The sequence below is a fragment of the Gymnodraco acuticeps genome, unplaced genomic scaffold, assembly GCF_902827175.1.
Source record: "Gymnodraco acuticeps unplaced genomic scaffold, fGymAcu1.1, whole genome shotgun sequence".
Lineage (NCBI taxonomy): Eukaryota > Metazoa > Chordata > Actinopteri > Perciformes > Bathydraconidae > Gymnodraco > Gymnodraco acuticeps.
The window spans coordinates 283,912-309,013 of NW_022991045.1; the positions used below are offsets into that span (position 1 = coordinate 283,912).

Genomic DNA, 25,102 nt, shown 5'->3' on the forward strand with positions numbered 1-25,102 from the left:
GTTCGCGGGGGGGGGCTGTTGCAGGGAGACCCTCGGGGGGACAGAGCGTAGGACAGCATCCGTCCACTGCGCTCCTGAAACACCTGTTTCTATACAGGGGGAGGAACACAGTCAATGCTGGCTCAATGCAAGGTTCAAGGCTTTTATTGTCATTTGTACATGAGTGTAGTTATGGCAATGTAAATCTTAGGTCCTCCAACCGTGCAACACAATAAAACAGATAACATAGTACAGGTACAATACAAATAAAATAGAATAGAAATAGTGCAAGAATAGTCTATATCAGGGGTGTCCAAACTACGGCCCGCGGAACATTTTGAATCGGCCCTCAGCAAATTCAAAAAGTATAATGTAATACGGCCCACAAATGAAACTTGTGCTTGTCTTATATTGCATTTCTTGAACATATATGTACAAATATATCGCACAGTATTATTCACGTGTCAATAAGGCCACTTTTCAAATACATTCAGTCAGTTAAAGTTGAAAACATTTTCTAACAAATCTTAGTTGATAAAAAAAGCCAAATAACTTTTTAACATAACAAGTTTGAAATACACCCTTCCTATTTCCCCTATTATAAGCAAAATGAGACTTCTGTTTTAAGGGATGCGCTGTACACTTTTAGTAACAAAATAAAGTAAACCCTCTGGATATATGTGAGGGATTTAAAGTATCTATCAAGCATAATTTACCTATATTTGATTGATTGTGCTGACTTATAAATTAACTTATGAGGCAATAAACCTCTCCTCTAGTGAGCGGCCCAGCCCTTCGTATATTTTTCTGTATTTGGCCCTCGGTGAAAAAAGTTTGGACACCCCTGGTCTAAGGAATTGGAATATGATATATAAGATAAATAGGTTTTTATAAAGTCGCAAACAGATGAATGTTATGGATGTTCTTTCAAAAGTTCAGGTGTCTAACAGTCTGTGGAATGAAACTGTCCCTGACTCTGGTGGTTTTAGACCTGATGAAAAATGCTTGTTATTAAAGAACTAGTACCTTTCAATTGCACTTTACATTGAACATATGTTATTACCAGAGGTGGGGGAATACTCACATCTTGTACTTGAGTAAAAGTAGAAGTACTAGAGTGTAGTACTGTTACAAGTTCTTTATTAAAGAAGAGTAACTTACCCAGGTCCCGTCGGGTCCAAACAGTTCCAGGAAGTTTCCGATGAACTCTCTGGATTTCTCCTCCCACTTCTGGATGAGGTCGGCGCTCTTCTCCTCCACCCGGTAGACAAAGTGTTTGCTCTTCTCCTCCACCGTGCGCACCTTCTCCTTCATCCGGTCCACCTGGTTCTGCAGCCGGTACTTCTTCTCCTGAGGGGAGGCAGAGGTGAGGAAAATCAATTGTTAAAAAAGCTTTGCGATCCCTGAATAAATAGAAATCTAGGCTTTGTAACCTGAGATGTCGTAAAGTAATCTAAAACGTATTCCAACCCTGTGTCTCACCTTCAAATGTTGCTTGCCATAAAATGTTATATTCATTATGTTTTTAAACCAACATTACTTCCAGATATTCATAATTATCCGACACTTCGTTACAGAATGTTTCCTGAATATTTAACACCTTTGATGACATACCAATTATGCTAAAATAATCTTTTATGGATGATACAGAGATGATGACATGCAGAATCTAGTGGCTTCACTTCCTGCCCCAGTGTGTTTCTCCCTCTGTGATTTCCTGCCCCGCCCTGATTGGTTCACCTGTTCTTAATAACCCTTCCTCACGCAACAAGACATTACATACAGTAAATAAAGAAAAAAGGAAAGACAAATACATGTTGATACTTCAGATTAAATATTTTTAAATATCAAATTAGTTTTATATTAGCAAATATATTGTTTAAATTCTTGATAGAAATGTTCAAAATGTGGTTTGGATTCAGCCCATTTCTTTTTATGGATATGAAATTTCCCTAAAAATACAATTATCTGCACCAAAAAGACAAAATCTGCATCCATACTATCATCCCTGAAGTACGTAAGAATGTCTTTGTGGAGTTAAACCTTTTGTCCCGTCTTTTTCTAATAAAGCATTCTACATCATACCACAATATTCTACAATACAAGCATTCATAAAATAAATGGCCAATAGTCTCTTCTTGTAGATTACAAAATGTACAGGAATATTCAACATCAAGTCCAAATCGTTGCAGTGTCTTTTTTGCTGGATATATTGTGTGTAATATTTTTTTTAAAAACTCCTTAACTTAATTATTGCTCTCTTGTGCATTTGATGTTGCTCCATTTATGACTTTGTCTCGTCACAGTAAGTACATTTACCCAGTGTTTTCACCGAGCTTTGGTCCTAGTCCTTCTACTTTCCTAGTCAAGTGTTTGTTTTGTTACTTTGTTTTGTCGGCTTTTTTAAACATTTGACCCCTATTGAAGTAAAGACTGTTACATCCAGCTTTTTTGTCAATTGTCAAGCATTTGAGAACATTTCCGGCTGGTACAAAAGTCACACCTTGACATGCTGATGCTCTTACGTTGATGTAGCTGACGTTGAGCTCCTTGGCCGTGTATCCTCGTTGGAGGTTGCGTCGGGCGTAGACGTCGTAGTCTCTGACGATCCTGGTGATCAGGTCCGATGTGGAGATGCCTTCTGTCCGCTGAGTAGGAACAACATCCCTGAAACACACACATAGAAACACAAAGCTTTCAAACTGCTCGAGGTACATTTTTACTGTAAGAAGACAGAACATCTTCCTGTAACACTGACCTGCCTCCTTGATGTGTTTGTAGACATCCTCACTCCCTGCTGAGGAGTACGGGATGTCATCGTGAGCCACAAAATCGATCTGAGGAACATGAAAGGACATGACTGTGAGTCAGAAAACTCTGGCACTTTGGAAAATATAAACACTTAAAGTAGTACATGACAAGGGTTGGGTCATAAACACACAGGTGTCTCACCCCAGGTAGTTTTTGTAAACGGTGCAAGAAGTTTCCACAAAGACTCTTAAAGGTCACCTATTATGCAAATTACACTTGCTCATGTCTCTCCTCAACATGTGTCCCCTCTTCTTCATGTCTCTTCTACATCAACATGTGTCCCCTCTTCTTCATGTCTCTTCTACATCAACACGTGTCCCCTCTTCTTCATGTCTCTTCTACATCAACACGTGTCCCCTCTTCTTCATGTCTCTTCTACATCAACATGTGTCCCTCTTCTCCATGTCTCTTCTACATCAACATGTGTCCCCTCTTCTTCATGTCTCTTCTACATCAACATGTGTCCCCTCTTCTCCATGTCTCTTCTACATCAACATGTGCCCCCTCTTCTTCATGTCTCTTCTACATCAACACGTGTCCCCTCTTCTTCATGTCTCTTCTACATCAACACGTGTCCCCTCTTCTTCATGTCTCTTCTACATCAACATGTGTCCCCTCTTCTCCATGTCTCTTCTACATCAACATGTGTCCCCTCTTCTTCATGTCTCTTCTACATCAACAGTGTGTCCCCTCTTCTCCATGTCTCTTCTACATCAACATGTGTCCCCTCTTCTTCCATGTCTCTTCTACATCAAACACGTGTCCCCTCTTCTTCATGTCTCTTCTACATCAACACGTGTCCCCTCTTCTTCATGTCTCTTCTACATCAACATGTGTCCCTCTTCTCCATGTCTCTTCTACATCAACATGTGTCCCCTCTTCTTCATGTCTCTCTACATCAACATGTGTCCCCTCTTCTCCATGTCTCTTCAACATCAACATGTGTCCCCCTCTTCTTCCATGTCTCTTCTACATCAACATGTGTCCCCTCTTCTCCATGTCTCTTCTACATCAACATGTGTCCCCTCTTCTTCATGTCTCTTCTACATCAACATGTGTCCCCTCTTCTCCATGTCTCTTCTACATCAACATGTGTCCCCTCTTCTTCATGTCTCTTCTACATCAACAATCTTCCCCTCTTCTTCATGTCTCTTCAACATCAACATGTGTCCCCTCTTCTTCATGTCTCTTCTACATCAAGCATGTGTCCCCTCTTCTTCATGTCTCTTCAACATCAACATGTGTCCCTCTTCTCCATGTCTCTTCAACATCAACATGTGTCCCCTCTTCTCCATGTCTCTTCTACATCAACATGTGTCCCCTCTTCTTCCATGTCTCTTCTACATCAACATGTGTCCCCTCTTCTCCATGTCTCTTCTACATCAACATGTGTCCCCTCTTCTTCATATCTCTTCTACATCAACATGTGTCCCCTCTTCTCCATGTCTCTTCTACATCAACATGTGTCCCCTCTTCTCCATGTCTCTTCTACATCAACATGTGTCCCCTCTTCTTCATGTCTCTTCTACATCAACATGTGTCCCCTCTTCTCCATGTCTCTTCTACATCAACATGTGTCCCCTCTTCTTCATGTCTCTTCTACATCACATGTGTCCCCTCTTCTCCATGTCTCTTCTACATCAACATGTGTCCCCTCTTCTTCATGTCTCTTCTACAATCAACATGTGTCCCCTCTTCTTCATGTCTCTTCTACATCAACATGTGTCCCCTCTTCTCCATGTCTCTTCTACATCAACATGTGTCCCCCTCTTCTTCATGTCTCTTCTACATCAACATGTGTCCCCTCTTCTTCATGTCTCTTCTTCTACATCAACATGTGTCCCCTCTTCTCCATGTCTCTTCTACATCAACATGGTGTCCCCTCTTCTTCATGTCTCTTCTACATCAACATGTGTCCCCTCTTCTTCATGTCTCTTCTACATCAACACGTGTCCCCTCTTCTCCATGTCTCTTCTACATCAACATGTGTCCCCTCTTCTTCATGTCTCTTCTACATCAACATGTGTCCCCTCTTCTCCATGTCTCTTCTACATCAACATGTGTCCCCTCTTCTTCATGTCTCTTCTACATCAACATGTGTCCCCTCTTCTCCATGTCTCTTCTACATCAACATGTGTCCCCTCTTCTTCATGTCTCTTCTACATCAACATGTGTCCCCTCTTCTCCATGTCTCTTCTACATCAACATGTGTCCCCTCTTCTTCATGTCTCTTCTACATCAACATGTGTCCCTCTTCTTCATGTCTCTTCTACATCAACATGTGTCCCCTCTTCTCCATGTCTCTTCTACATCAACATGTGTCCCCTCTTCTTCATGTCTCTTCTACATCAACATGTGTCCCCTCTTCTTCATGTCTCTTCTACATCAACATGTGTCCCCTCTTCTTCATGTCTCTTCTACATCAACATGTGTCCCCCTCTTCTCCATGTCTCTTCTACATCAACATGTGTCCCCTCTTCTTCATGTCTCTTCTACATCAACATGTGTCCCCTCTTCTTCATGTCTCTCCTACATCAACATGTGTCCCCTCTTCTTCATGTCTCTTCTACATCAACATGTGTCCCCTCTTCTTCATGTCTCTTCTACATCAACATGTGTCCCCTCTTCTCCATGTCTCTACTACTACTACTAAAATAGATTATATTGTGCAATTTTCCAAACTCACATTGGTTTCTCACAGCATCTCTGTATAGTATGTGTATTCACTCTCTGTCCTAAACGGCTTGTTGGAGCTCCTGCCCCCCCCCGCAGTGTCTCGCTGACCTCACACCCGTGAGCCAGCTCACACTGTCCGTAACGGCTCCGCGGACGTTACGTTACGTCACTATAACCCAAATACGTCACTATACCCAAGAAGTAAACAATGGAAAAAGAGAAATCTCCAACGAGGCGTTCTGGGGCAGCATAGACAGGTCTTTTCTGTGTTAGAGTTTTACTCGCTACAGGGTGTACTTTGAGGGTTTGTGACTCTGCAGACCGTTTACATGCAGAAAAAGCTACATAACACACAAGGGGACGGGTAATAACCGGAAAAGCATGACATGGGCCCTTTAAGAGCTATTCCCAAAGCTACTGAATGCACCTTTTTGGGCACACACACACGCACACACACACACGCACACACCTTGTGTTTCTCGAGGAACTCCGGTGTGAGAGTCCAGGGAGCATCTCTCAGAACCTCGTCCACGTAGCGGCAGTGTCTCAGTGCTTCATAACGCTCGAACTCCGTCATCACCGTGAAGCCCTTAAACTTGTGGGTCAGCTCATCACTGCACACTGAGCCAAACACACAAAACACAGATCCTAATTAATCACTGTGATACAAATCTGGAGGGGATATTTGGAAGATTTAAGGGTGTGTGTGAGTGTGTGTGTACCTCCTACTATGAGGTAGGTGTTGGGGAAAAGGTTCTTGGCCTGCATGAGAGCACGAGCGTGCCCAGAGTGGAAGAGGTCGAAGATGCCATCTGCGTACACTCTGACGGGCCGGTCCACTGAAGACACACAAGAGTACAACACATCACAACTAACCCTTATCATGGTGAGAGTAATTCTGCTTCTTTTTGTAGTCTTTAAATGTGTCGTTGCAGTCATTTTGAGTAGCTTTTATTTAATAGCCTGTTCATGCTCTTTTCCTATATCCTTTAAATGTGACAATGTAGTCTTATTGTGTTTCTTTGTAGTTATTTGGAATCTCTTTGTAATTGCTATGTGTCTCTTGGAAGCCATTTATTGTCTCTTTTTAGTCCTTTAAGTCACTTTGTAGGTTTATTGTCTTGCTTCGTAGTCTTACGACTAGTGTCTCTTTGTAGTTCTGTTGTTTCTCATTAGGGCGCTTTCACACCAAGTACTTTGCCGAGTACTTTTTCCCTGAGGGAAGATTATATAAATGAAGCCGCTGACGTCAATTCTTCTTCTTCTGCTTTGGGTTTACTGGCAGGCCTCAAACCACTTCACGGCGTATACTGCCGCCCGAAGTCCCCGGAGTTGGGGACTGGCTTCAGTAGAAGCTGCTGGGACTCCCAGCAGCTTCTACTGAAGCCTTCCGAGTAAATCGCCAGAACGCCGACACCTCCTCATCACTCCACCGCTCCCATGTTTTTTTTTGTGTTGCCATAAGTTATTCTTTCTCCGTTGGTGCGCGGGGCTAATGCTAATGCTAATAATGCTAATGCTAGCAAATACAATGGCGGTGTCAGTACCAGATGTGTTCGGGGTACCAGATGTGTTCGGGTGTATATCCGTCGCATCCGTCATATTCGTCATATTTTACGGCAACTCAAGAGGGCCATCACGGTCAAATTCCGAACATTTAAACATAGCCGACACTTCATTCTTTACTTTGTCCGTTATTATATGTAGAAGATTATACTTTTTCTCCGTCATGTTGTTTCCATAGCAACAACTTCAAACAGGCATAGCCTACACTTCATTCTTTACTTTGTCCGTTATTATATGTAGAAGATATTAATTTTTTCTCCGTCATGTTGTTTCCAAAGCAACAACTTCAAACAATAACAACTAACCGCTAGCCGCAAAGCTAGCATCACAGCCACTGCTCCGTTTTCGGAGACTTTGCACACGTTTTTCACAAACATTTTCACACGCTAGGAGTACTTCCATTAGCTTCTTCTTGATCTGTAGATGCAATTTGATGTGTCGTGTGTCCCCCAACTCCTCTCCAAAGTTCAGATATTTAATAAAATACTCAGGGGAGTTTCCTGAATGTTCATGCCAAAAGCTAAGCACTAGGCCCTGGGTAAATTAAGAGGCTGATCTCGGGCACTTTTGTCCACTTTCCCTGGTGGTAGAAACTCAAGCCAGACATCCCTGGAATCGTCTCAGAGAGTAGATGATCAGTGGGGCCTTGTTTTTACTGAATGATGTGGTTTTTTTATGGGGAATTAAAATATGAGCTTATTTTTAGGATTTTCGGAGACTTTGCACACGTTTTCACAAACATTTTCACGCTAGGAGTATGGGAGTACTTCCATTCGCTTTGGCTTGATCTGTAGATGTGATTTGATGTGTCGTGTGTCCCCCAACTCCTCTCCAAAGTTCAGATACTATATAAAAATACTAAAAGATAAATAAAACATTAAACATAATGACAAAATAACAACCTGAAAGATATGTAGGCCTATTCTATCTACACATTTCGTAATGATCTAATCTAGTGGCCTTATAAAAGTGTTGGCTAAAGTAACGCAGAATATATATATTTTTTAATTGTAAATAATTAGAAACATTATTTATGTGCACAAGTACATGGGACCCCACCATAGCACCTCACACATAACAAGCTGTCCCGAGTTCCTCCGGCTGCAGTTCCGCAGACGGCCGATGTGTGGCAGCAGAGCGCTGGGAGCAGAGGGAGGTGAGTATATGACGGATATGACGGATGACGGATGCGACGGAAATACACCCGAACACATCTGGTACCCCGAACACATCTGGTACTGACAGCGGCTTCAAAAAACTTTTCTGAGTTTTACGGGGCGTGGTTTGTAATTCGCCCAGCCAATAGCAATTGGTACTTTTTTGGTACCACCTCTCTAGTAGGCACTGAAAATGGGGGTACAAGTTCCCGGCACTAAGTACTCTTTTTGGTGTGAACGCGACATCAGGGGTACTAACGGAACTAAGCCGGAAAAGTACGGGGAAAAGTACTCCGGTGTGAACGCGTCTTTTGTAGTTCTGTTGTTTCTCTTTGTAGTTCTTTGTGTGGCTTGGTAGTCTACTAGTGTCTCTTTGTAGTTCTTTGTGTGGTTTGGTAGTCTACTAGTGTCTCTTTGTAGTTCTTTGTGTGGCTTGGTAGTCTACTAGTGTCTCTTTGTAGTTCTTTGTGTGGCTTGGTAGTCTACTAGTGTCTCTTTGTAGTTCTTTGTGTGGCTTGGTAGTCTTCTAGTGTCTCTTTGTAGTTCTTTGTGTGGCTTGGTAGTCTTCTTGTGTCTCTTTGTAGTTCTTTGTGTGGCTTGGTAGTCTTCTAGTGTCTCTTTGTAGTTCTTTGTGTGGCTTGGTAGTCTTCTAGTGTCTCTTTGTAGTTCTTTGTGTGGCTTGGTAGTCTACTAGTGTCTCTTTGTAGTTCTTTGTGTGGCTTGGTAGTCTACTAGTGTCTCTTTGTAGTTCTTTGTGTGGCTTGGTAGTCTTCTAGTGTCTCTTTGTAGTTCTTTGTGTGGCTTGGTAGTCTACTAGTGTCTCTTTGTAGTTCTTTGTGTGGCTTGGTAGTCTTCTAGTGTCTCTTTGTAGTTCTTTGTGTGGCTTGGTAGTCTTCTAGTGTCTCTTTGTAGTTCTTTGTGTGGCTTGGTAGTCTTCTAGTGTCTCTTTGTAGATCTCTGTGTGGCTTGGTAGTCTACTAGTGTCTCTTTGTAGTTCTTTGTGTGGCTTGGTAGTCTTCTAGTGTCTCTTTGTAGTTCTTTGTGTGGCTTGGTAGTCTTCTAGTGTCTCTTTGTAGATCTTTGTGTGGCTTGGTAGTCTACTAGTGTCTCTTTGTAGATCTTTGTGTGGCTTGGTAGTCTTCTAGTGTCTCTTTGTAGTTCTTTGTGTGGCTTGGTAGTCTACTAGTGTCTCTTTGTAGATCTTTGTGTGGCTTGGTAGTCTTCTAGTGTCTCTTTGTAGATCTTTGCGTGGCTTGGTAGTCTACTAGTGTCTCTTTGTAGATCTCTGTGTGGCTTGGTAGTCTTCTAGTGTCTCTTTGTAGATCTTTGCGTGGCTTGGTAGTCTACTAGTGTCTCTTTGTAGATCTTTGTGTGGCTTGGTAGTCTTCTAGTGTCTCTTTGTAGTTCTTTGTGTGGCTTGGTAGTCTTCTAGTGTCTCTTTGTAGTTCTTTGTGTGGCTTGGTAGTCTTCTAGTGTCTCTTGTAGTTCTTTGTGTGGCTTGGTAGTCTACTAGTGTCTCTTTGTAGTTCTTTGTGTGGCTTGGTAGTCTTCTAGTGTCTCTTTGTAGTTCTTTGTGTGGCTTGGTAGTCTTCTAGTGTCTCTTTGTAGTTCTTTGTGTGGCTTGGTAGTCTTCTAGTGTCTCTTTGTAGATCTTTGTGTGGCTTGGTAGTCTTCTAGTGTCTCTTTGTAGTTCTTTGTGTGGCTTGGTAGTCTTCTAGTGTCCCTTTGTAGATCTTTGTGTGGCTTGGTAGTCTTCTAGTGTCTCTTTGTCGTTCTTTGTGTGGCTTGGTAGTCTTCTAGTGTCTCTTTGTAGTTCTTTGTGTGGCTTGGTAGTCTTCTAGTGTCTCTTTGTAGTTCTTTGTATGGCTTGGTAGTCTTCTAGTGTCTCTTTGTAGTTCTTTGTGTGGCTTGGTAGTCTTCTAGTGTCTCTTTGTAGATCTTTGTGTGGCTTGGTAGTCTTCTAGTGTCTCTTTGTAGTTCTTTGTGTCGCTTGGTAGTCTTCTAGTGTCTCTTTGTAGTTCTTTGTGTGGCTTGGTAGTCTTCTAGTGTCTCTTTGTAGTTCTTTGTGTGGCTTGGTAGTCTACTAGTGTCTCTTTGTAGTTCTTTGTGTGGCTTGGTAGTCTTCTAGTGTCTCTTTGTAGATCTCTGTGTGGCTTGGTAGTCTTCTAGTGTCTCTTTGTAGATCTTTGTGTGGCTTGGTAGTCTTCTAGTGTCTCTTTGTAGATCTTTGTGTGGCTTGGTAGTCTACTAGTGTCTCTTTGTAGATCTTTGTGTCGCTTGGTAGTCTTCTAGTGTCTCTTTGTAGATCTTTGTGTGGCTTGGTAGTCTTCTAGTGTCTCTTTGTAGATCTCTGTGTGGCTTGGTAGTCTTCTAGTGTCTCTTTGTAGTTCTTTGTGTGGCTTGGTAGTCTTCTAGTGTCTCTTTGTAGATCTTTGTGTGGCTTGGTAGTCTTCTAGTGTCTCTTTGTAGTTCTTTGTGTGGCTTGGTAGTCTTCTAGTGTCTCTTTGTAGATCTTTGTGTGGCTTGGTAGTCTTCTAGTGTCTCTTTGTAGATCTTTGTGTGGCTTGGTAGTCTACTAGTGTCTCTTTGTAGATCTTTGTGTGGCTTGGTAGTCTACTAGTGTCTCTTTGTAGTTATTTGTGTGGCTTGGTAGTCTACTAGTCTCTCTTTGTAGATCTTTGTGTGGCTTGGTAGTCTACTAGTGTCTCTTTGTAGTTCTTTGTGTGGCTTGGTAGTCTTCTAGTGTCTCTTTGTAGTTATTTGTGTGGCTTGGTAGTCTACTAGTGTCTCTTTGTAGATCTTTGTGTGGCTTGGTAGTCTTCTAGTGTCTCTTTGTAGATCTTTGTGTGGCTTGGTAGTCTTCTTGTGTCTCTTTGTAGATATTTGTGTGGCTTGGTAGTCTACTAGTGTCTCTTTGTAGATCTTTGTGTGGCTTGGTAGTCTACTAGTGTCTCTTTGTAGATCTTTGTGTGGCTTGGTAGTCTTCTTGTGTCTCTTTGTAGATCTTTGTGTGGCTTGGTAGTCTTCTAGTGTCTCTTTGTAGTTCTTTGTGTGGCTTGGTAGTCTTCTAGTGTCTCTTTGTAGATCTTTGTGTGGCTTGGTAGTCTTCTTGTGTCTCTTTGTAGATCTTTGTGTGGCTTGGTAGTCTTCTAGTGTCTCTTTGTAGATCTTTGTGTGGCTTGGTAGTCTTCTAGTGTCTCTTTGTAGATCTTTGTGTGGCTTGGTAGTCTTCTTGTGTCTCTTTGTAGATCTTTGTGTGGCTTGGTAGTCTACTAGTGTCTCTTTGTAGTTCTTTGTGTGGCTTGGTAGTCTTCTAGTGTCTCTTTGTAGATCTTTGTGTGGCTTGGTAGTCTACTAGTGTCTCTTTGTAGATCTTTGTGTGGCTTGGTAGTCTACTAGTGTCTCTTTGTAGTTCTTTGTGTGGCTTGGTAGTCTACTAGTGTCTCTTTGTAGTTCTTTGTGTGGCTTGGTAGTCTTCTAGTGTCTCTTTGTAGTTCTTTGTGTGGCTTGGTAGTCTACTAGTGTCTCTTTGTAGTTCTTTGTGTGGCTTGGTAGTCTTCTAGTGTCTCTTTGTAGATCTCTGTGTGGCTTGGTAGTCTTCTAGTGTCTCTTTGTAGATCTTTGTGTGGCTTGGTAGTCTTCTAGTGTCTCTTTGTAGATCTTTGTGTGGCTTGGTAGTCTACTAGTGTCTCTTTGTAGATCTTTGTGTCGCTTGGTAGTCTTCTAGTGTCTCTTTGTAGATCTTTGTGTGGCTTGGTAGTCTTCTAGTGTCTCTTTGTAGATCTCTGTGTGGCTTGGTAGTCTTCTAGTGTCTCTTTGTAGTTCTTTGTGTGGCTTGGTAGTCTTCTAGTGTCTCTTTGTAGATCTTTGTGTGGCTTGGTAGTCTTCTAGTGTCTCTTTGTAGTTCTTTGTGTGGCTTGGTAGTCTTCTAGTGTCTCTTTGTAGATCTTTGTGTGGCTTGGTAGTCTTCTAGTGTCTCTTTGTAGATCTTTGTGTGGCTTGGTAGTCTACTAGTGTCTCTTTGTAGATCTTTGTGTGGCTTGGTAGTCTACTAGTGTCTCTTTGTAGTTATTTGTGTGGCTTGGTAGTCTACTAGTCTCTCTTTGTAGATCTTTGTGTGGCTGGTAGTCTTCTAGTGTCTCTTTGTAGTTCTTTGTGTGGCTTGGTAGTCTTCTAGTGTCTCTTTGTAGTTATTTGTGTGGCTTGGTAGTCTACTAGTGTCTCTTTGTAGATCTTTGTGTGGCTTGGGTAGTCTTCTAGTGTCTCTTTGTAGATCTTTGTGTGGCTTGGTAGTCTTCTTGTGTCTCTTTGTAGATATTTGTGTGGCTTGGTAGTCTACTAGTGTCTCTTTGTAGATCTTTGTGTGGCTTGGTAGTCTACTAGTGTCTCTTTGTAGATCTTTGTGTGGCTTGGTAGTCTTCTTGTGTCTCTTGTAGATCTTTGTGTGGCTTGGTAGTCTTCTAGTGTCTCTTTGTAGTTCTTGTGTGGCTTGGTAGTCTTCTAGTGTCTCTTTGTAGATCTTTTGTGTGGCTTGTAGTCTTCTTGTTTCTCTTTGTAGATCTTTGTGTGGCTTGGTAGTCCTTCTAGTGTCTCTTTGTAGATCTTTGTGTGGCTTGGTAGTCTTCTAGTGTCTCTTTGTAGATCTTTGTGTGGCTTGGTAGTCTTCTTGTGTCTCTTTGTAGATCTTTGTGTGGCTTGGTAGTCTACTAGTGTCTCTTTGTAGTTCTTTTGTGTGGCTTGGTAGTCTTCTAGTGTCTCTTTGGTAGATCTTTGTGTGGCTTGGTAGTCTACTAGTGTCTCTTTGTAGATCTTTGTGTGGCTTGGTAGTCTACTAGTGTCTCTTTGTAGTTCTTTGTGTGGCTTGTAGTCTACTAGTGGTCTCTTTGTAGTTCTTTGTGTTGCTTGGTAGTCTTCTAGTGTCTCTTTGTAGTTCTTTGTGTGGCTTGGTAGTCTTCTAGTGTCTCTTTGTAGATCTTTGTTGTGGCTTGGTAGTCCTACTAGTGTCTCTTATGTAGTTCTTTGTGTGGCTTGGTAGTCTTCTAGTGTCTCTTTGTAGTTCTTTGTGGTGGCTTGGGTAGTCTTCTAAGTGTCTCTTTGTAGATCTTTGTGTGGCTTGGTAGTCTACTAGTGTCTCTTTGTAGATCTTTGTGTGGCTTGGTAGTCTTCTTGTGTCTCTTTGTAGATCTTTGTGTGGCTTGGTAGTCTTCTAGTGTCTCTTTGTAGATCTTTGTGTGGCTTGGTAGTCTTCTAGTGTCTCTTTGTAGATCTTTGTGTGGCTTGGTAGTCTTCTTGTGTCTCTTTGTAGATCTTTGTGTGGCTTGGTAGTCTTCTTGGTGTCTCTTTGTAGTTCTTTGTGTGGGCTTGGGTAGTCTTCTAGTGTCTCTTTGTAGATCTTTGTGTGGCTTGGTAGTCTTCTAGTGTCTCTTTGTAGTTCTTTGTGTGGCTTGGTAGTCTACTACTGTCTCTTTGTAGTTCTTTGTGTGGCTTGGTAGTCTTCTAGTGTCTCTTTGTAGTTCTTTGTGTGGCTTGGTAGTCTACTAGTGTCTCTTTGTAGATCTTTGTGTGGCTTGGTAGTCTACTAGTGTCTCTTTGTAGTTCTTTGTGTGGCTTGGTAGTCTTCTAGTGTCTCTTTGTAGTTCTTTGTGTGGCTTGGTAGTCTTCTAGTGTCTCTTTGTAGATCTTTGTGTGGCTTGGTAGTCTACTAGTGTCTCTTTGTAGTTCTTTGTGTGGCTTGGTAGTCTACTAGTGTCTCTTTGTAGATCTTTGTGTGGCTTGGTAGTCTACTAGTGTCTCTTTGTAGTTCTTTGTGTGGCTTGGTAGTCTTCTAGTGTCTCTTTGTAGTTATTTGTGTGGCTTGGTAGTCTACTAGTGTCTCTTTGTAGATCTTTTTGTGGCTTGGTAGTCTTCTAGTGTCTCTTTGTAGATCTTTGTGTGGCTTGGTAGTCTTCTTGTGTCTCTTTGTAGATCTTTGTGTGGCTTGGTAGTCTACTAGTGTCTCTTTGTAGATCTTTGTGTGGCTTGGTAGTCTTCTTGTGTCTCTTTGTAGATCTTTGTGTGGCTTGGTAGTCTTCTAGTGTCTCTTTGTAGATCTTTGTGTGGCTTGGTAGTCTTCTAGTGTCTCTTTGTAGTTCTTTGTGTGGCTTGGTAGTCTACTAGTGTCTCTTTGTAGTTCTTTGTGTGGCTTGGTAGTCTTCTAGTGTCTCTTTGTAGATCTTTGTGTGGCTTGGTAGTCTTCTAGTGTCTCTTTGTAGATCTTTGTGTGGCTTGGTAGTCTACTAGTGTCTCTTTGTAGATCTTTGTGTGGCTTGGTAGTCTACTAGTGTCTCTTTGTAGATCTTTGTGTGGCTTGGTAGTCTTCTAGTGTCTCTTTGTAGATCTTTGTGTGGCTTGGTAGTCTTCTAGTGTCTCTTTGTAGTTCTCTGTGTGGCTTGGTAGTCTTCTAGTGTCTCTTTGTAGTTCTTTGTGTAGCTTGGTAGTCTTCTAGTGTCTCTTTGTAGATCTTTGTGTGGCTTGGTAGTCTTCTAGTGTCTCTTTGTAGTTCTTTGTGGCTTGGTAGTCTACTAGTGTCTCTTTGTAGTTCTTTGTGTGGCTTGGTAGTCTTCTAGTGTCTCTTTGTAGATCTTTGTGTGGCTTGGTAGTCTACTAGTGTCTCTTTGTAGATCTCTGTGTGGCTTGGTAGTCTTCTAGTGTCTCTTTGTAGTTCTTTGTGTGGCTTGGTAGTCTTCTAGTGTCTCTTTGTAGTTCTTTGTGTGGCTTGGTAGTCTTCTAGTGTCTCTTTGTAGTTCTTTGTGTGGCATGGTAGTCTACTAGTGTCTCTTTGTAGTTCTTTGTGTGGCTTGGTAGTCTTCTAGTGTCTCTTTGTAGTTCTTTGTGTGGCTTGGTAGTCTTCTAGTGTCTCTTTGTAGTTCTTTGTGTGGCTTGGTAGTCTTCTAGTGTCTCTTTGTAGTTCTTTGTGTGGCTTGGTAGTCTACTAGTGTCTCTTTGTAGTTCTTTGTGTGGCTTGGTAGTCTTCTAGTGTCTCTTTGTAGATCTTTGTGTGGCTTGGTAGTCTTCTAGTGTCTCTTTGTAGATCTCTGTGTGTCTTGGTAGTCTTCTAGTGTCTCTTTGTAGTTCTTTGTGTGGCTTGGTAGTCTTCTAGTGTCTCTTTGTAGTTCTTTGTGTGGCTTGGTAGTCTTCTAGTGTCTCTTTGTAGATCTTTGTGTGGCTTGGTAGTCTTCTAGTGTCTCTTTGTAGATCTCTGTGTGTCTTGGTAGTCTTCTAGTGTCTCTTTGTATATCTTTGTGTGGCTTGGTAGTCTTCTAGTGTCTCTTTGTAGTTCTTTGTGTGGCTTGGTAGTCTTCTAGTGTCTCTTTGTAGTTCTTTGTGTGGCTTGGTAGTCTACTAGTGTCTCTTTGTAGATCTTTGTGTGGCTTGGTAGTCTTCTAGTGTCTCTTTGTAGTTCTTTGTGTGGCTTGGTAGTCTTCTAGTGTCTCTTTGTAGTTCTTTGTGTGGCTTGGTAGTCTACTAGTGTCTCTTTGTAGTTCTTTGTGTGGCTTGGTAGTCTTCTAGTGTCTCTTTGTAGTTCTTTGTGTGGCTTGGTAGTCTTCTAGTGTCTCTTTGTAGATCTTTGTGTGGCTTGGTAGTCTTCTAGTGTCTCTTTGTAGATCTTTGTGTGGCTTGGTAGTCTTCTAGTGTCTCTTTGTAGTTCTTTGTGTGGCTTGGTAGTCTTCTAGTGTCTCTTTGTAGTTCTTTGTGTGGCTTGGTAGTCTACTAGTGTCTCTTTGTAGTTCTTTGTGTGGCTTGGTAGTCTTCTAGTGTCTCTTTGTAGTTCTTTGTGTGGCTTGGTAGTCTTCTTGTGTCTCTTTGTAGTTCTTTGTGTGGCTTGGTAGTCTTCTAGTGTCTCTTTGTAGTTCTTTGTGTGGCTTGGTAGTCTTCTAGTGTCTCTTTGTAGTTCTTTGTGTGGCTTGGTAGTCTTCTAGTGTCTCTTTGTAGTTCTTTGTGTGGCTTGGTAGTCTTCTAGTGTCTCTTTGTAGATCTTTGTGTGGCTTGGTAGTCTACTAGTGTCTCTTTGTAGATCTTTGTGTGGCTTGGTAGTCTACTAGTGTCTCTTTGTAGATCTTTGTGTGGCTTGGTAGTCTACTAGTGTCTCTTTGTAGTTCTTTGTGTGGCTTGGTAGTCTTCTAGTGTCTCTTTGTAGATCTTTGTGTGGCTTGGTAGTCTTCTAGTGTCTCTTTGTAGTTCTTTGTGTGGCTTGGTAGTCTTCTAGTGTCTCTTTGTAGTTCTTTGTGTGGCTTGGTAGTCTTCTAGTGTCTCTTTGTAGATCTTTGTGTGGCTTGGTAGTCTACTAGTGTCTCTTTGTAGATCTTTGTGTGGCTTGGTAGTCTACTAGTGTCTCTTTGTAGATCTTTGTGTGGCTTGGTAGTCTACTAGTGTCTCTTTGTAGTTATTTGTGTGGCTTGGTAGTCTTCTAGTGTCTCTTTGTAGATCTTTGTGTGGCTTGGTAGTCTTCTAGTGTCTCTTTGTAGTTCTTTGTGTGGCTTGGTAGTCTTCTAGTGTCTCTTTGTAGTTCTTTGTGTGGCTTGGTAGTCTTCTAGTGTCTCTTTGTAGTTCTCTGTGTGGCTTGGTAGTCTTCTAGTGTCTCTTTGTAGTTCTTTGTGTGGCTTGGTAGTCTACTAGTGTCTCTTTGTAGTTCTTTGTGTGGCTTGGTAGTCTTCTAGTGTCTCTTTAAGTCTCTTTGCGGTCATTATGTGTCCCGTTGTAGTTATGTTTGGCCTCTTGTTAGAGGTTGCATTGTCTCTTTCTAGTTTTTTTTTGTAGTTTAATAAGTCTCTCATAGTCATATCTTATTGTTTTTGTGTCTTGAAAACCAGGGGCCATCAGGAGTAGCAGTTCTGGTAAAAGAGATAAGCACCAGTGTAATAGTAGTAGTAGCAGTAATAGCAGTAGCAAAAGTAGTTGATGCAGTAGTTGAAGTAAAGTCACAGTATAGTAGTAGAAAAGCAAAAGCAGTTGCTAATGTAGTTATAGAAAGGGAGAATAAATCCATATAATGAAGATAAAGATGACAGTTGTAAGAAGGAGGGGCAGGAGGAGGTCTTCTCTCTAGCACTTACAGTACAATGTCCTCTCTTATAGCTAACGTCCTTGCAGAGTCTCTTTGTATGAAGGTGTCAGCTAAATGAAATGCTCTCCTGTACCTGGGGTGCCTCTGCGGGCCTGAGCGATGGTGAGCTTCTCATGAGGGGCGCGACAATCACAACTGCTCTCCCTGGCAAAGATGGCCGGCTTTGTCAGAGTCTGCAGGAGAAGGAGACGGGGTTATATATATATAATGCAGCTCATGTGTCTTACTGTGAAGGATGTCCACCCCCCATCCCTTCTGTGGTACTTAATGTCTCCCTTTCCACATTTACAGTGACCTCCATTAGGTTATCCTGACCGAAGCTGATGCATGATCCATATTTGGGAGAGCTGCTCTCAGTGTTATTGATCATGTGTGCAGACATGTAGCCTACTTCTATGTGCATTACAATGTGGAATAAAACAAGGGCAGAGCTGTCGAGAGTAACATTCAAAGGAAAGAATAACCTGAAGATGTGAATCCAGTGGTGATTTGAACGGGGAGAAACCCATAAATGAATGTAGATTAAGCAGCGACAAGGAAACAAAGGCAGACAAGGACGAGTCAGATAACACATGATGCCGGTTGGTGCTTGTCGACGGCTACATCAAGGTTAAAGTGTTGCAACGCCTGGAAAATGTGTCTTTGTCTGCCATCTGTTGACTGCAGGGAACAGTCACTGGATGTGAAAGGGAGTGTGCACGGAGCAGAAAGCAGTGGGAGTGTGAAAGGAGGATGAAAATAAAATGGAAACAGTTTCAGTCTCTGTGGACAACGGAGAAAATCCACGTCATCGCATCCTCCAGGAACAGCAACAAACAGACTGGGGAACACGGACATAGACGGGCAAATGTAAAATCAGCGCTTTTAATAACCGTGCAGAGAAAGGGAGAGTTTGATATTTTGAGCGGGGTTTGTTTAGAATATTTTCATTTACACCACTCCTTTGACAAAGAGAGTCATTTTGCTTCACTTAACCTTCACGATCAACAATATGGCGTTTTTTTTTCAAATTCTTCTCTCAGTTTTCTGACATTTTTACATTTTGTATGTGGTTTTTTGAACTTTAGAATAACATATAACACTTTCCTCTGACAGGGAATGATGACTTTTGGGCAAGGAAGATTAAATGACATGTTCTTTTTTTGCTTAGTAGTTGGGTCTAGAACCTCAATTCCGTGACCATTCTTCTGCTAAGATGTTTTGACACTTGATTTGACATCATTGGACCTTTTATAAAAAATATAGACCCAAGGTCCCTCCCAAAAATCCCGGCAATTTTTGCTAGAGGGCCAAATCCAAGATGGCTGCTCGCGCCATCTTAAAAAATTAACTTTTGAACCAGAGCGCCTAGAGTCATGTGTAAATGCACTTTTTGAGGTAAGTCGGCCACAAGGATTCAATTTCTGACATCAGTTTGGTGCGATGACATCGTTCGGACCCACAAATCCAAGATGGCCACCATCCGGTCGAGAAAATATACACGTTTTGAACGGGAACATGCAGGATCACGAGGTACCGGTCACGGCAGTAGAACAAGCACTCACTGTTATAAACTGAAGTATGTATATGTACTATATATGGGGGCGGAGCTTCCTACAGAGCCTAGAGCGCCACCCAGAGGGGGGCGCCACAAATAAAAAAATAAAAAAATAAAAACGTTTGCTGGGCGCAGTTTTGGCTCTATATCTGCAACCATTATTTAAAAAAAAAAAATAATAATCTAACATAAGGGAAAATGAGCCAAAAATCTAAAATGGTCGGTCGGTCTAAGAGCCTCAGCTTTAAGTGTTCACAGTCAGAACATGCTAGAGCGCTGTGCATTGATGGGTATCTGTCAAGTGTTTTTAAAATTGAGCGTTGAGGAAAGAAAGACTAACGTTAGAGAACTGTGAAGAGGCAAAAGCCATCGGGGCGCAGTATAAAAACAGAAGAAAAGAAGAAGAAGAGAAACGTGCCAAGTTGAAAGGTAGGCTATGCCATTTTGATTGTATTGTCAACATTAGCGAATGGATCATGTAATCTTGCTAGTTAGCCAAGCCAACGTTAGCTAGCCAGCGTTTGTTATTACCATTCAGTAGAAACTGTCATAAGGCTATTTTTGTTGTGTCATGAAATAGAAATATTAGTAATAATAACAATGTTAGTTTTGGTGTAGCGAGCTACACGTTAAGTTTACCTCAGAAAGCAGATTGACTATCCGAGTCAAAAATTTGCCAAATTCAACCCTGTCATAATGTGCGCTAACGTTAGCTAACTAGCTCAGTGGTTCTCAACTCCAGTCCTGTTGAATGTTTTCGTTCCAACCCAGAACTAACACACCTGATTCAACTGTTCTAATAAGATAGTCATAGCTCTTGATTAGTTGAATCAGACCTGTCAGGCTGTCCAAATGCTTACTAACTAAATAATAGCTACATTTAACAAATGGAAATTATTCTTAATTTCTTATCTGCCCCCATATCAATATCTAATACGTAGGCCTACTTGTGTTTCTTATAGGGATTCATGAGTATGCCGCACGATATGGATCATAGCTTGTGACAATGTCCAACATTCCGTGTATCCTGCAGTGTGGAAGGGTTTGCAGCAAAGCCACCGATGCCATTACCTCAATTGAAAAATGGGACACTCTAAAGAACAATACAGAGTTATGGAGCGGTCTTGACAAGTTCGGAGACGTCCATACATCCATCGACTGGGATACAGGTCCCGTCGGACACTGTGTCCATGATACATGTAGGTTGACCTTATGCAATGCCACAAAACTGGAACAGGCCAACAACAGACAGAAAAAACGAGTTGTCGATGAATTCCAAGCTCAGTCTTCGTCTACGTCTGACATTAGTTCCACAGCTGCAACTCCATCTTTCAAGCGGCTGCGATCTAGTCTAGGGCTGATACACGATAAAAATAAATGTGTGTGGTGTTGTAAGACGGAGTCGGCAAAACATCCAGAATCAAAGTTGGTCCTGATTTCGTACGATCATGCATGGGCAGCGTTCAAGAGCCATACGGTGGCTCTGGAAGATGAACTAATGCGCGACAGAATCAACTGTCTGATCAATTATGCAGCTGATCAGCCGTATGCACTTGAGATCAGATATCATCACAAATGCTGGTTTAAATATGTTCGTAACTACCAGAGAATGAGTGAAGATGACAAACTTCCCCACATGCACAATGTCACTCTCCGTGAAGCTCAGACAATTTTCTTTGATAACATCAGAACAGTTATCTTTATTTAACTCCAACGGCACCTTCAGAAAGACACAGAAGAGCATGCTCGTGCAGAAGCTCTCTCTGGAATCTATAGATCTGCAGGAATCATACATCGCTCTTGTGGACATGGGCATGATCTGGAGGATGGCAACTCCATCAGCAGAGGATCGGCGGACGCAAGATGGCAACCCATACAAGTGGTCGGACTATGTCCACAAGCTATCATCTATTATCCTTGCACGCCATCATAATGCTCACCGTATCATATGTGTGAACGACCCGTACGACACAGCATACTCGACGAAGGATGACGAGCGAGACCTGAGGGTACAGGGAAACACACATGTGCCCAACACCTACATGAAATTGGGTGACGCATTCCCCACTGCCAGAATGTTCAAGACGCTGCTGTGTAGCTCCAGCAACAAGGGGCGGCTGCAGAAAAATGATATGCAGCTACCTGACCGATCTTGCACAGAGTGTTGATGTGGAGATTGTCTACTCTGTCGGCTCCCACTGTACCAACTTATCAACCCAACAACCGATGCAGAACTACAGCTTTGACCAGTCTGAGGCTGACACTGTCCTGTTCTCCACCTATGTAGTTTTGCGCGAGTCAGGCTACAGTGGTCCAGTTGTCATCGATGCCACTGATACTGATGTATATGTTGCGGCAGCACTTATCTCACAGCAGCTGCCAGGTATGCTCTGTATCAAGAGGAAGCAGGAAACGGTACGCTGCTGTGACATGGCAACTGACATGATGGCCGACTGTATTGTGCAGCTGCATTGTATGACAGGCTGTGATGCAAACTCAGGCTTTTACGGCAAAGGTAAGAAGTCTGTGTATGACCAGGTGGCGAAGAGCCCTGTTGCCCGACAACAGCTCTCGCGATGTGGAGATAACCTTGCCCTGACAGAGGAGGTGCTGGAGCAGCTCTTTTCCTTCACACGTAGCATCATCTACGGTGACAACAAGAGCAAAACCATGGCTGAGGCCCGTGCTGCTAAATGGAGGACCATCAAAAAGAAATCCTTCATCCGTCTCCCTCCGGATGCCGACAGCTTGCGTCAACATTGCCTCCGTGCCAACTACCTGGCGTATCTGGTGCGCCATCCATCGCTAAGCACCATCCCTCACCAATCGGACATGGTTGGGAGCTGGTTGGTGGTTGCTGTCGCCCTGTACGTCACACGCGACCCGCACTCCCGATGCATCTACCTGCACCAAGGCCAACTGAAGAGGGACAGGAAGATGAGGAAGATGAGAGCGATGATGATGACGAAAATCGAGTTGCTGCTGTCCAGAGAGGCGATTCATCGGAATCGGAGGATTCAGAATGTAGCGAGGCAGGGTGCTCTGATTCAGACTGATACGGACTCTCAGTGTCATATTGATACATTTAAAAAAAAGCAGAATTGTGTTTCATTTGTGTTATTGTTCAAAACTTGCCATTTCTCGAGGCAGCATTTTTGCGTTATTACATGTTGTTTGAAGTGTTCTCATTTGCTAACTAGTCAAGTTACAGCTAATAAAAGTATTTTATTTGAAGGTTAAGTAGTTGTATATCTTGTCATACATTCTTATTTCATGGTAAAATATTAATATGCAGATTATTTGCTTATAAGTCGATCAGTACTCAAAACGTGTGTAATTTCTCGACCGGGTGGCGGCCATCTTGGATTTGTGGGTCCGAACGATGTCATAGCGCCAAACTGATGTCAGAAATGGAATCCTTGTGGTCGACTTACCCCAAAAAGTGCATTTACACATGACTCTAGGCGCTCTGGTTCAAAAGTTAATTTTTTAAGATGGCGCGAGCAGCCATCTTGGATTTGGCCCTCTAGCAAAAATTGCCGGGATTTTTGGGAGGGACCTTGGGTCTATATTTTTTATAAAAGGTCCAATGATGTCAAATCAAGTGTCAAAACATCTTAGCAGAAGAATGGTCACGGAATTGAGGTTCTAGACCCAACTATAGTCCTTATAACATATAAAACATGACACTATCTTGCATGATTCAAGTTTCAATTGTGTTTAGATATTATACGATTTGTCTGTGGTTTGTTTAGTACTATATTTTCTTTGCTAACTGTGTGAAGCACTTTGGTTTTCTGTTTGATAAGTGCTTTATAAACAAATACACAACATCTTTCCTTATAATGTGTAATACTTCATGGTGATTTCTGTATTGTGCTGAGTTCTGCTTTGGTCAGCTGAGGTTGATGAAATGCTATTTCACTTCATTATATGAATCGCTGATTAATCAGAAGTGTTGACAGCAATTTAAAGGCAAGAGTCACAGCTGCAGGAGGAGACAGAAGGCATTCATGTTTTAACACGGCTTTAAATGTGAGACCAGCTTTCACATCCGCTTTTCCTTCACATGCTTCCCTTGGTTTTTCAGATTGAACATTTTGTCCGGTCATTTTGTTTCTCTGCAAACTGTGGGTATCCAGTGCTAGCTATTAGAGCTACAACAGAAAGCATCATGGAGGAGGTGCTGAGGATGCACCCATGATGCTTTGGGCCCGGTGGGAAAAGAGGAGTGGCTTATTCTAATTCTCAGGATCAAAAAAAGGAGGAACTCTTTACTCATCCTGACTTTCATGCAAATATATTGAGTTCAAAACATCCGAGATACAAAACTGTAGCTGCAGTGGATTCAATGTTGGTTTAATAACCTGTGTCTGGCATATTTAGCTGCTGGTCAGAGCCTCAAACTCCTACACTGGATGCTGCATTTGAAAAGATGCCGCAAGATTAAGCTTGACATTTATTTTTTTAACACTGCTTTCAATTTGAGACTCCTTTAATGGATTTCACACCCGCCTTTCTTGCACACGTTTCCCCTGCTTTTCAGATCGCATTTGAACATTTTGTCCGGTCATGCTAAACGCTTCGAGCTGTCGGTAAACAGTGCTAGCCATCATAGCAACAACAAGGGAGGAGATGCTGAGGATGCAGGAGGAGATGCTGAGGATGCACCCTCATCACATATGATTCCTCGGGGTGGCTGACACCAGCACAGAGCAGATGGGGAAACTCACACAGGCCTATCAGTAAAGCCCGCTCTGGCACAAGCAGAGAACATCTGGCCTAAGAGGGATTACACCGAGAGTGAGGACGAGGATGGAGGGAAGGGATGAGGAGACACGATGAGGAATAACACTCTCCTTCCTGCTGCAATGTCTCCCCAGCATCCACGTCCATTGTGTGAACCCCCTCCTTCTCTGGCAACACACGCTGCTGTCCACTCAGCAGTCTGGGCATATCCCCCAGCTAAAGACAGGATCTGTTTCGTAACAGGGGAGGGGGCAGGAGCCTTTGTTTGCCTCCCTGTCACACACACACACACACACACACACACACACACACACACACACACACACACACACACACACACACACACTGCATAAAAACACAGAAAAATACTGATTCGGATGCCCTACCGTCCGTGGATGAGGGCAGGTGTGCTCGAGCTCCTCCATGATTCCCAAAGACTCATGGGATGCGGCTTTGGTCCCACTGTAATGTGACTCAGCATCAGTAAGAGACGCTGCCTCTCTCCTCCTCTTCACCCCTGTGTCTCTTTCTCCCTCCTCTCTTCCCCCGCCCACTCCCTGCTCTCTCTCTCCTCCTCTTCCTCCTCTCTGATGCCCTGCTGCGCAGAGCTGGGAGGAGGGATCACTCTGAAGCTAATTCTCAGGACCATAACAATAAAGAATTCTGCCGTAATCTGGGTTTTGTTGCAAATATGTTCCTTTTAAAGCATCCAGGGTACAACAGTAGTGTAGAAGTTGATTACATTTGCCTTTAGAGTATACACATCTGGCACAGAGCCTGAACAACATGGAGGAAACAAAATACTGAAAGTGTTGCATTTGAAAAGATGCTGCAAGAATGAAAATGACATGGCCAAAAGACAATGTAGTGGAGATGGTATTATGTGCAGTGCATCTGTAATGTGGTATTGCCCACCAACACATATAACCAAAATAATTCCCTTTATAATGTCTTCTTGTTTACCTGCCCGAGTCAGTGTGTGTTTGTGTGTGTGTGCTTATTTGTTTGACCTTTTCTTGCATTTTTATTGTATTCGTTGGTGATATATTGACAGCTTATTGAGCTTTGTGTTTTTGTCACACCCCTCCTTGCACATCTGTCCTCAATGCTGCAGATGTTCAAAAGCATTGACGGCTGTGTAAAAAACAAGGGCTGGGTCATTCCTAGCATTCGGTGCCATTTCAGCTAGGGTATTCAAAAATAGACATCATTTTCCATGTTTTTTTTAATTTAATCTGAATGATGGCTTGTTAAAGTATAAGAAAAATGTTTGGTATATATAAATATTTTGGTCAAACTCAGGATATTATGTTTAATTACCATCCCCAGTTACTGTGTGTCCACCCTGTTACTGTGAACAATAGTAACAGGGTGGACATGTTATGCTAAACTTGGCTATTGCTACATGTGTGATGATAATCAAGCTAGCATACAAACATATATTTGATAGATATATTCACCATATTTTCTAAATGTAAAACAAATGATCAGTTCCACTAAAAATGAGCATAACAGGGTGGACAT

At 42.4% G+C, this 25,102-nt stretch overlaps 1 protein-coding gene across 1 annotated transcript in view; it reads right to left on the minus strand.

Moving 5' to 3' along the window:
* The window catches only part of LOC117559832 (choline-phosphate cytidylyltransferase B-like), a 25,745-nt gene extending 1,647 nt beyond the window's left edge, over window positions 1–24,098 (minus strand). The window contains 8 exon segments of the mRNA XM_034236526.1: window positions 3–89; window positions 1,141–1,329; window positions 2,505–2,646; window positions 2,734–2,816; window positions 5,936–6,087; window positions 6,189–6,305; window positions 17,366–17,465; window positions 23,965–24,098. Coding sequence (XP_034092417.1) covers window positions 3–89; window positions 1,141–1,329; window positions 2,505–2,646; window positions 2,734–2,816; window positions 5,936–6,087; window positions 6,189–6,305; window positions 17,366–17,465; window positions 23,965–24,003 — 909 coding nt within the window. The 5' untranslated portion in view covers window positions 24,004–24,098.
* Between the last annotated feature and the right edge of the window lie 1,004 nt (window positions 24,099–25,102).